At 44.9% G+C, this 12,341-nt stretch overlaps 1 protein-coding gene across 1 annotated transcript in view; it reads right to left on the minus strand.

Moving 5' to 3' along the window:
- MYO1D (myosin ID) overlaps window positions 1–12,341 on the minus strand; it is a 166,596-nt gene that overhangs the window by 112,150 nt on the left and 42,105 nt on the right. The window contains exons 5-11 of the mRNA XM_035136261.2: window positions 12,229–12,282; window positions 10,959–11,054; window positions 9,243–9,359; window positions 4,300–4,503; window positions 2,958–3,103; window positions 2,755–2,869; window positions 1,920–2,090 (exon numbers count right to left, since the gene is read on the minus strand). Coding sequence (XP_034992152.2) covers window positions 1,920–2,090; window positions 2,755–2,869; window positions 2,958–3,103; window positions 4,300–4,503; window positions 9,243–9,359; window positions 10,959–11,054; window positions 12,229–12,282 — 903 coding nt within the window. The remainder of the gene's footprint in view (window positions 1–1,919; window positions 2,091–2,754; window positions 2,870–2,957; window positions 3,104–4,299; window positions 4,504–9,242; window positions 9,360–10,958; window positions 11,055–12,228; window positions 12,283–12,341) is intronic.

A 12,341-nucleotide genomic window follows, 5' to 3' on the forward strand; every position in this document is an offset into this window, starting at 1 on the left:
GCCATGCAGAACTTTTGGGCCAAGATGCCCTGCTGCATCGACTTATATCTTCGCGCACAGACAACTCTGATGAATGAACAGGTGTCTGGTCAATGCCTGTCACATTCATCTTCACATTTCAACCTCAAGCAGCATCATATACCTATCCTGTTACCTGTCCTGCAATGGGTCTTAAAGACAGGATTTGGTACTGGAGGTACAGACATGGATTTGCTTGTTCTGTTAACAAACACAAGCATGGCTGTATTAACAGAACAAGCAAACCTAACTTAAGCTCCCATTTAAGGGGGGGAAAGGGGGGAAGGACCCCTGGGCAGTTAAGTCCAGTCAAAGGCAACAATGGGGTTGTGGCGCTCATCTCGCTTCAGGCTGAGGGAGCCAGCATTTGTCCACAGACAACTTTCTGGGTCAAGTGGCCAGCATGGTTAACCGCTTCTGGTGCATGGAGAACCATGAGGAGTGCCAGAGTGCATGGAAACGCCATTTACCTTCCCTCAGCAGGGGTACCTATTTATCTACTGGCACTGGTGTGCTTTCAGACTGCTAGGTTGGCAGGAGCTGGGACAGAACAATGGGAGCTCACCCCATTGCAGGGATTCGAACTGCCGACCTTTCAAGACTTTAAATCGGTAAGCCCAAGAGGCTCAGTGATTTAGACCACAGCAACACCTGCATCCCTTGCCTGGGAGTAAAGTTCCCTTTTACTGCTGCTTTGGCACAGTAAGCACTGAGGTGGGAAACCTGTGTCTGGATTGCACCACTTCAGATCACAGGGAGGGGCTTACATAATGGCACACTCCCCCAATTAAAATAAAAATCAAAACTACACCAAAAAGCGTTCCAGCCTTGTCCCCCAAAACCCTATTTTTCATTTATTTTTTGGGAATAGATTTTTTCCCCCATGAAAGAATATTACATTACGGGAATTTCCATCTAAAGTTTTAGCACCTTGATGAGAACTAGATCTCTCTCTCTCTCTCTCTCTCTCTCTCTCTCTCTCTCTCTCTCTCTCTGGATGTCTTAATTACCTAAGCAGCGTGTGCTGTTTATTTCTTCTGAGCTCACCCTGCAAAGGTGGAATTTGCACTCTGAGAATCTCAGTGTTTGGCCCTGAGAATCTCAGTGTTTAGCGCTGAGACCAGACTTACAAAGTGCATGGGCAATACGATATGAGATGACAAAGTGGACATCTGTCAGGGCTGGAAGCAGGCATAGGTCAGCAACAAACCAATAAATCAACCGAGACCAGTGAAGTTTATTCTCTATTCAAGGAAACCAACCACAGCTCTGACCTAGTGGTCTCAGGCAACCCTTTCTAGGAGGGTCTTGCCCCAATGAAACAGCTGAAGTGCCCACCAGGACTCAGGATGCGTCTGCGCACAACCCAACTCTGCTCTGCCTCTTTCATTTCTCGTTGTGTTCTAGGAGACCAGGGGAGCTGGTTGCAGCAGGAGGGGAAGACTCCCTGGATTCTGTTTCTGCCTCCGAGTCTGAACTGTGCTCTGCCACAGCCTCTTCTTGTTCACTAAACCCTGTCACCTCTTCTACTTCAGACCCTTCCCCTCCCCCAGATCTGCTCCTTCTCCCTCTGACCACTCGTCATCGTTCCACCACCAATCCCCAGGTTCTGAGCCTTCTTCCCTGGGGGTTCCTTAGGGGGTTCCCTGGCTGGTGCCTCCCATCTCTCCTTTGCATCCAGCCAGTCCACTACAACACCCAGCAGTGTAAGCACTGCAGTAGGCATTGTTCCCTGCTTTTCCTCATGACAAACAGGAGCAAAGCAAGCTGCATCTGGTTTGCTATTTTGTTCAAAACTGAACATCGTTCTCACTGTGAAAGGGTAGGATATAGGTTGATTTAGGTTGACCCCCAAGCTTGATTTAGTCAAGTGAAGTTATTATACACACACAAAGGAGTACCTTTCTGCTGGAGAAGTGAGCGTGTTTGCCCAGTTTGGTATTAAGAGCCTCCAAGAACATCCCATCAGTGACTCTGCCGACATTCATGCAGGCATCATCCAGAATGGCAATGATTCCTTTATGCTGTTGCTCCACTAGGTCAATAATGATCTGGTTGTTGAAGTAGTCAATCTGCAGAGTGGTTCAAGCAGGGTTATTTGCAACAGTGATCCAACTACGGTAAGTGAGGAATGTTTTCTCTCTCGATTGCAGGCACGCAATTGTAGGGAAACAGAGAAGCAAGCGCCAGTTTACGTTTACCTAGAAATGCAAGCAGTGTCTTCACTCTTAAAGGTTGCGCTCACTGTCAAAATTTATTCCAATTTCAGTTCTGGTATTTCAGGTCATTTCAGGCAAATCTATCGAACTCCCCTATGGCTTTACTCCAGTTTCAAAGCACCACTAAAAATCCTGCAGAATGGAATGGGTCTGCACTCGACTCTCCGTGGCTGGGGATGGAGGGCTCTCCCATTCTAAATCCCTCTCTTTTGAGCTTTGAATAGCTACCTGCTGGTGTAGAATCGCTAACACCTGGCATCTTCAAATCCATGTTGGCTTTGTCCGACTGCTCATCTCAGAGCTTTCCAAGCTTTTCATGTTGGTGACACACCTTTTAGACATGCATCATTTCATGACACAGTAATTCAGTTTTACTAGCAAACTGGAAGTTAAACTAACCCGTTTCCAGGCCCGGGAGAAGCATAGGGCGTGTTTGCGTGACACACCTACACAGTGCAGCCAACACCCTAAAAGTGCCGTGGCACACAGTTTGGAACGCTCTGGCTTATCTACTCACATGCTTCCACGGAATTCCCTCACGCTGATATTCCTCTTGCTCTTGCTTCAAAACAAGCTGAATGAAGAGCTGCTGCAGTTTCTCGTTGCAGTAATTGATACAGAACTGTTCAAAACTAAAGCAAAAACATATTGAAATAATTAATTAATTCCGCAACTGGAAACAATTTAAGTGATATGCCTAACCCTCTCAAGACACCTCACCTGTTATTGTCAAAGATCTCAAAGCCATAGATATCAAGGACCCCGATTACAGTGTTTTTCCCATGAACTGTGCTGTTGTAGTCCTTGACTTCAATCACGTCATTGATGTGTGTCACAATCCAGCAGAAAAGGCGCTCGTATATTGCCTTCAAACCAAAAGAATATCCAGGGTCATTTTTCGTTTCTGCTGCTCGGGTTTAGTTAGCATTCAGCTTTGTGATGCATTTCTGTAGCACTCTAATAGGAAACTGGGGAATATGTAACCAGCTGTCAAAATCCTAACAAAGTTTAAGGAAACTAGCCTAGGTTAACTACAGGTTGCTCTCTAGCTGCTTTAGGTTTTACTGTGATGTCAATTTGCAAGACACTGGAGATGCTAAACATGTTAAACCAATTAAAAAAATTCCTTCAGTAGCACCTTAAAGACCAACTAAGTTTTTATTTTGGTATGAGCTTTCGTGTGCATGCACACTTCTTCAGATACCTTCAAACCAAGGTATGTTAAACCAATATTCTTATCTGTGGTAAAGTCTACGGGTTCTCCCATCACCCCTGGGCCAGTGGACAATTCTCACCGAGGAAAAAAAAATAGTTGCTCCGTCTCAGACATTGCTTGGTGCTCTTTCCCAGAGTACAGTGGTACCTCGGGTTACAAACACTTCAGGTTACAAACACTTCGAGTTACAAACTCCGCTAACCCGGAAGTAGTACCTCAGGTTGAGAACTTTGCCCCAGGATGAGAACGGAAATTGTGCGCTGGCTGCGAAAGCGTGCCTCAGGTTAAGAACGGTTTTGGGGTAAGAACGGACCTCTGGAACGAATTAAGTTCGTAACCCGAGGTACCACTGTATATTGGTTATATTGTCCAGAGAGTTCTGCATTCTCAAGGCTCCATAAGTCTCCAAGGATACAAACCTGTCTCCCCAAGGCATAAAACTACTCAAAACAGATGTCTAAAAAAAAAAAAAAAAAACCCCAACCCAACATTTGTCTGATCCCCTATGGCAGGCATCCCCAAACTTCGGCCCTCCAGATGTTTTGGACTACAATTCCCATCATCCCTGACCACTGGTCCTGTTAGCTAGGGATCATGGGAGTTGTAGGCCAAAACACCTGGAGGGCTGCAGTTTGGGGGTGCCTGCCCTATGGCAAGAAAGATTCACCTTGAGGTGAAATGGGCAAATGGCTAATAAAGAAATGTGTGGGCAAAAAACTGAAGATGCTGGCTATCAATTTATGTGTGCATATCTGCGTGGGTGAAAAGTATGAAGACACAGAACGAAACAACCACTGTAAGAATAAACCGAAACTTCCAAGTTGGCAGGAGTGTATCTACATCCACCTTTGCAAACGCATTTCTGCCATAGGTGGCTTCTTGCTCTGTATGCTGTTTATCAATGATGTCCCGGCCGGTAGCAACAGTTCGAAAAAGCAAGGCCTTCTCCACCATGTCAGCCTTGGTTGCGAGCAGGTCAGCAATGACAGACACTAACTTGCTGTTTTCAATGACAGGTATGTCACCATCCACAGAAAACTTCAAATTGCCCTGTGGAAAGATTGAAAAAAAATTAAGGACATTCATTCTCCCTGAGTCTAGGCAGCAAATGGCACTTCTGATACAGGCAGTGCTTTCAGACAGATGCAATTTCCTTAATGCATCCCAGTTAGGTCAAAGAATACCCCTGCCATAAGGGTTCTACCAGGCAACCTCTGAAGCCAACAGTTAACCTGGGGTTCTGAGGACACATGAGAACTAAAAAAGCAAATTTCCGACGGTGTACTAATGGTGGCAAAGAGATTGGTGCTCCAATCAAAAGGTTTATCTGCATTAGCAGCATATGAGAAAGCAACTTTTCAAAGACAACAGCATATAAGGGAAGTTCCCCATCATCTGGACTCCATGTATGTATATATTTGCACAACAGATATAAAAATGACAAACACTGACCATAGTTCCCAATGTACTAAATGAATTATTGAACATTTATAATTTTCCACCCCAACATGGAATGTTATTTGCATTTTGTTTTATTTTGTATTTACCTTAAGTAGGGTTGCTGTGAAGAAAGTAAAGACCAGGACACCCCGAATGTTGTTGAGCAAATTGTTAGGAAGACACCAAATTTCTTGAGCTTCTTTCTATTTTTTTATAGAAAACCGCCAAAGTTGTTGTGCCAAAAAACAAAAATTTTCGATTTACTTGCCAAAGATCCAGAAAAAAGTGCTGCCTTTTGGAAATTTCTCCGGGATGGCAATTCCACCTTTGAAATCCCAGTAATGTCTGGGAAATCCCAGTAACGTCCGGACGGACGTATGGCAGCCCTAATTTAAGTGACTTTGTTAAAAGGAAATTTGTTTTAAATTAAATTAAATCAAATCATTAAGCTTCCATCCCATGGAAAAAAGCTTGAGACAGAGATTTCGGAAAGAAGTCCAGGACCAAAATAATTTGAAACAAAAGAATGTTGCTCCAGGAGTTCAGTAATTCCTTCTTTTGGGGAAAGGAACTGCCTGATATGAGCTGGAGGCTTTGACAAATTCCCAGTGTTGAAGGCACAGTCATACCTCATGTTACGTCCGCTGCGGGTTATGTCTTTTCAGGTTGCGTCCCGCGGCAACTTGGAAGTACTAGAAGGGGTTACTTCCGGGTTTCGCCACTTGCGCATGCGCAGTAGCGCTAAATCGCGCTTTGCGCATGCACACAAGCGCCAGATCACACCGCGCACCTGCGCAGATACAGCGCTTCAGGTTGTGGACTTTTCATGTTGCAAACAGGCCTCCGGAACGGATCCCGTTCGCAACCAGAGGTACCACTGTATATGAGATCCCCTGATCAGTGGTTTTGCTAGGGTGAGGATTGGATGCCTCATTCATTCCAGCCACACGAGTCGGTGGAAAATATTATGATGGCGGGAGAATATGTTAAAGCACTCTCCTTCAAAAGGCCACCTCAGGAGAGGTGCCTATTCTGTAATGTTTGTTAAAAGCTAAAGAAGACTTCCATGTGGCTACCTGACAAATCTCTAAGAAAGGAGCACTAATGGGAAAAGCCATTGAAGCTACTGCTGCCCTTGTTGATTGGGCTCTGTGTGGGAAATGTCGGGGGGAGGTGATGATGCAAATCCCCCACACTGGAAACCTCTCTGGGCGTCTTCCGTCTGGAGCACAGCACAAGATGTTTTGTAACTCTTCAGTCCTGGTGCGCAGCAGCAATACATATCTGAAGATATGCACACACTCAAACAGCAGAGTAAAGCTGGAAGCCGAGGCCATGAGGTGTGGCATCTAAGTTTATTAAGTAATATATACAGGACAAAGGAATCATGGCGTCCTTCTCACATCTTCTCCAAGAGAGAGGGAGAGTACAAAAGTACAATACAACGGACTAGATAGGACTGGCTTCCGTTTCCCACACTTTCCAAGCATGGAATGTAAACACAGACATGTGATGTAACAATCACACATCCAGCAATGGGAGAGAATGAAAATATTGACACTGATGTTCTTATCCTTTGGGAGTTGTTGGGTCTCTATATGCCAGAAAAATACGAGTTTTGAGCCATATGGCTAGGATAGTGCTTGAGGCTTTCCCTCCCACGGTTCGAGGTTGAAAGGAATTGAAAAAGGGAATCAGAAATGTACTATGTATTTTTAATGTACTTCTTCAGTGCTCTTTGAACATCCAGCTTATACCATATACTCTCTCTTGGTTGAGAGGAGCACAAGCAAAGGGAAGGGAAAATCAGTTCTTGTTCACTATGGAAGTCCAAAGCAATATTTGGAATAAAGGTTGAATCTTGTGCTAGTGGAAAAAAAAGCAGATGGTTTTTGATGCTGACGGCTCCTAGCACAGATTCTGCAAGTGGTGGCGATAGCCATTAAGAAGATGACCTTAAAGGAGGAGAACTGAGAAGGTGAGAAAATGAAACCCACTTTAAGTGCATGTGGCACAGGGGAACCTTGGTTGGAGCCATCTGAAGAATACTGTGTGAGGATGTGGCTCAGTTGGATGGTTGCTTTGTGCAGGTCCAATCTGCTGATATCGGATGAATCAGGACCAGCTGGAGAAGATTCTAAAAGAGTTCTTAGACTCCCTTTCCTATTCCTAGTGAACTAACTGGCCATTTATGCCAACAATAACAGCTTCATTATTCCAACACCACCTTCTTTTAATATAAAAATATAATAACGCTGAGGGGGACCCCTGGATAAGTTGAGGGAAGTCGAGGGAGAGCTATAGGATACAGAGATGCGGTGCTAGCTGATGCTGGGGGAGGGGGGGGGAAAAGAGACGACATTTTCCTGAGAGCTGAATATAGCAGGAAGGCCACTGCTGGTCATAATGGGGAATGGTCTGGGCCACACCCTTCCAAGATGACACTTGGCAGGAAGATGATGAGGAACCCAAAATGGCATCAAAGGGGCCTGCCCTCTTTGTGAACTCTTTCCACACCACCTGATATGGTGAGATCAACATCTCTGTGGCTCGTTTGTTGCTCCTTGGTGTTTGATTCCATCTAGTGGCAGCAGTTGGCATATTGGGACTCCCTGGGAGGATGAGAGATGGTGCTTGGGAAGCAGACACCCATATTAATTCCAGGTGCGACTGAGACACCAAGTCGGAGCATTCTTAAGCTGTAGGAGCAGGCCGACTACAGAGGTTTACGGCTAGAGACTCAGTCTCAGGCACCTGTGATTTTTTTACATTTAACTATTCTCTCACGCTGAACTGTTTCCTTTGTGGCCTGCCTTCTCTAAACGGAGCCATGGGGAAAGGAGGAGAGGCAAAAGACAAAAGACACAGCACATTTAAGGGGATTTTTTTTAAAGCAAAAACAAAAACCAAGAAGATGGAAGAAAAAACTAGAGATCTAGGAACAACTGTAAAACAAAAATAGATAAAGAGGGGAAATCCTGAAGTCATCCAAGGCAAAGTGAGAGAGAAGGCTGTCCTTGCAAAGGCAAGGAATGAACTGAAGGCGGAGCTTTATCACATGTTCCCCGTCTTTCTGAGCAACGGGACGTCCAAACCCAGCATATTGGATGCCTCAGGCATCCCAAATGAGAAGTCCTTTTAACTCTCTTTCTGGCGAGTTTCTCTTTTCTGTTACAGATAAATGCAGCTTCATGAAGATCTTTGTTGGGAAGCAGCTCCCAAGTTGCTGAAAAGGCTCAAGCTCCAATTCTTTCTGTCACAGGCGCAGTAGCGGCTACTCTAGAGTAAAGACTCCTCACAACGTCGCCTTTTCATGCTTTTATTCAGTGCAAACTATTTACAGTGCAGAGTCAGTACTATGTAGATGTTGTCAGTCTGGGTCAGAACCTCCGAATGGAGATTCCCGCGTTTTCCTCCAACAAAGTAGCCTGGGAACATTGAATCTCCGCCCCCGGCGCTTTTTACGCAATTCCGGGGTCGGCGGGAGCGGTCTTCTGGTCGCGCTTTCCCTGCTTCCCATTTCCTCTCCTGAGCGGAGCAGTGGCTCTGCTACCCTACCTGAGCTGTGCCTTCTACTTCCTGATTCCCCGCTAGAGACATCCCCCTCCCCACTCCCACTGGCGCTGGGAGATGAACTTGTGCTCAGGATGGGAGGAGGCTGTCTGTAGCTGCTCTCCCTCACACTTTCACTCCACTCCAATCTCCTTAAAAAAAAAACAACAACAACCCCAAAACCTACTATTCCAGTCAATTTACAGGACGCAAATGCAAAGGAGGCAGAACAAATAATTTGTGCCCTCGCCTCCAGTGTTCTAGGAACTCAACTTCCACCTCAGTATTAAGTAACAGAGCTGGAGTCAGGTCTTCTGCCAAAACACTGAGACATTTGTCATAAATTCATTTAAAAATGAAACCTTGATTACTGGCTTACGGTATCTGCATATCTGCTAGACAAGTTCCACGTAAGAACTATATGCTGGTACGGTACAGAGTATTCTACTCCCTCCCCAGTGAAGGGATTCTAAGCCTAAAATGTGCCAATCATCCCAGGCAATTAAATTTGAGAAGCATTCAACAGCTTTCCTCAGTCAGGTCCAATATGAGATTTGGACAGAAGAGAGTAGCAATCTCTACATTCGCTTGGTACTGACAGGAAATGTTGAATTTGTGAAGAAACAAGTGGTCTGCTCTTTCAGAGCTGCAGCTCTGTCATAATGCCACTCAATCAAAGTGTGCTCTCTCGCTCTCACTCTGATTATTCCTTAAATCAACACACGCACATACATAAACCCTCAGCATTTTAGCAGCCCAGAGAGCCATCTTTGTGTACATGGCGCCCTCTTACTCACCAAATGGAGAATGGTAGCTAGAATTTTGTATACTGTCTGAGTCTCCTCTGGTTCAAATCCAATTACTTTCATAGCATCAGCCACAGCTTTGAAGTCAGCACCATCATTAATAGAACACTGAAAAAGAAGCAGCAGCAACAGCAAATTAATCAGATGCAATACCATTGCACGCACACTGAGGGTGCAATAATAGACAAGAAAAATCATGGCGGACATTTCTGCAGTGGTGAGCTGAAAAGAAGAAGAAAAAACCTGTAGATATTGCACAATATTTAATCTGAAAACAGAAAACGTCCTGTGTGTGGTTTGAGCTACGACTCCTCCTCAGAGTCAATTTAACATCAGGTAGAAGTCTATATGCCTTCAGTATATAGTGGATAACCTATAGTGGATAATCTATTTCACATGCCACACTGATTGCAGAGAATGTGCTGAAAAGCCACTTAGTTAAGAACACTAAAAAGCCTTCTGGATCAGGCCAATGGCCCATCTAGTGCAGCATTCTGTTCTCACAGTGGTCGGCCAGATGCCTGTAGGAAGCCCAGGACCCGAGTGCAACAAACACTTTCCACACCTGTGATTCATATTAAGTGGTATTCAGAGACATATTGCCTCCAACAGTGGAGGCAGAACATAGCCATCATGGCTAGTAGCCTTAGATAACCAATTGCCAATTAGATAACCAATTGTTATCTAATTAGATAACCAATTGTTTCAGCCTTAGATAACCAATTGTTTCAGCCTATTTTACCAAAGGATGTACACAAGGCATGTGGAGAATTTGAAGCCACAATGTGCTGGTATAATCCAGGAAAAGCAAAATCTAACTATAGATGGTCAGCATTCTTTTTCTCCCCTTCTCTCTTTTAAATGAATGTTTCTCGTGGTTTTAAGGAGGCAGTTGTGACTCTCTATTTTAAGAAACCATTGCTTGACCCTGTTAAACTAGGCAACTCTCGGTCAATCTCATATATTTGCATTTTGGGGACAAGGTACTCAAGTGGGTGGTGGTCAGACAACTCCATAGACACTTTGGAATAAAGCTGATTATCTGGATTAATTTCAGATTGGTTTGGGAACGGAAACTGCCTTAGTCAACTCTGCTGCATGATCTACGTCAGAAGAAAGAGATTTGTCTAAATCAGGGGTCAGCAAACTTTTTTCAGCAGGGGGCCAGTCCACTGTCCCTCAGACCTTGTGGGGGGCCAGACTATAATTTGAAAAAAAAATATGAATGAATTCTTATGCCCCACAAATAACCCAGAGATGCATTTTAAATAAAAGGACACATTCTACTCATGTAAAAACATGCTGATTCCCAGACCGTCCGCGGGCCGGATTTAGAAGGCGATTGGGCCGCATCCGGCCCCCGGGCCTTAGTTTGGGGACACCTGGTCTAAATCTATTGGACTGTTTCCATTCAACATTGGTAGAAACAACTGCAGCTTGTGCAGGTTTGTGGTCAATCCAAAACTGAATCAGAAGTTTTCTAATTCCTCTGTGTGACCTTTCTTTAGGAGGAAGGGAGGATCACGTGTTTCCAAGGCTTATTCTCACAATGCTAAACTATTAGCATTATGCCCAAACCAGCCAACTAAAGTGGCATAAGTGCATAAATTCAGCTGGAACTGCACAGAGTCCATAGTATGGCTGATCATGCCACAATTCAGAAGGACCAAGAAAAAGAGATTCCTCATAAGTTGGCAACAACCTCACCTTTAACTGCATTCCAGTAGCAATATAGCTGTATGCAGATAAATCCTTATGTAGATGTAAGGAACGTAGCAGCTGTTCAGAACCTCCTTGGAGTAGCTGAAGAGAAAGTCGGAGAGTCATTTATCCAAATTAATTTCTTTTTCAGCTTTTATACTATTGTTATTATCAACAATTAAAGTACTTTAAAAGTTCTAAAAGCTGTACAGTAGGGGTGGGCAGACTTCAGGTTCATTGAATCCACTTTCTCTGTTTCTAAAACCCCAAGATATACCTACCAAAGCCAGGTACGAAAGAGATATAGTTAGAAATGATGAATAGGAGTTCCTCGGAGCATATTCTAAGTAAGCTTAGGGATTTGTTTTCAATACCAATTTATGTGGAAAAAGTAACCTTTGTTGGTTCTATTATTAAAGCTATTAGTAGTCAGAAATCCTTGTTAATTCACTGCAAATGACCCAGAGAACTATCAGTAGATCCCAATCTTTCTTCTGCCCATGCCTGTGTACAGCTCCTGCACACAGGCCCACAATCCTCTGAATGCAGGATCCTGCTGCCGCCGATCCTGCTGCTGAACTGCGTTCAGAGGAGGGGAAAAGAAAAAAGGAGAGTGCTTCTGGGCATGCGGGACACCTTAAAAGACCACCACATTAGTGCCGCTTGGTGGAGCGGGCGCTAAGAAGCTTGCCCTCTTGTGCGCTGTTCCCTGGGAGCAAGTCCCATTGAACTCAGCAGCTCCTGCTGCTGCCGCCGGCGGCCCCCTTGCCCGGCAGACATCGCGCTCTGGCTCCTCCCCCCCCCGCCCTGCGTGCTTCCTCCCTTCCCTCCCGTGCCTTAGCCCCGCCCCTTGGCCCCCCTAGTTTTGATCCTGGGTACGCCCCTGCCAGTTACTCTAATTGCTTGCCGGAAGTATAGGGAAATTATTTCCATCTGTATCTAGAACCAGCATCACCAACCCCTCCAAAAGAAACAAAAACAAAAAACCCAATGAGGATTAGATTTGGATGAGTAAGGCTTGAAGAGCCTGCCTTTGAGCAGAGCAAGGGGATGGCGCTGATGATCTGTAAATTACTGTATTTAGCAAATGACAAATCAAAGCCAAGCATATACCCTGCATGGACTAGTGAGCAAAGTGGGATGTGGCATCTGTTGAAAATTTTACACACAATGAGGGACACTGCAAAAAGCAATCAAGCAGTATTTCCTGTGAATTCAGAGGCACTCACTTACAAGGCTGCTGATTTCACCTTAGCATATCAAGCTAACAGCTCACCTGGTAGAAGGAGTGAAAGTTGCGCTCTCCTGACTGCTGCACAATCACCCGTGACTAGAGAGAAGCACAAGAAACAAGGGAAAGATTACAAGTTGGCTTAGCTACCCAACATA

This window comes from Zootoca vivipara, chromosome 13 (assembly GCF_963506605.1).
Source record: "Zootoca vivipara chromosome 13, rZooViv1.1, whole genome shotgun sequence".
In the NCBI taxonomy this organism is placed as follows: domain Eukaryota; kingdom Metazoa; phylum Chordata; class Lepidosauria; order Squamata; family Lacertidae; genus Zootoca; species Zootoca vivipara.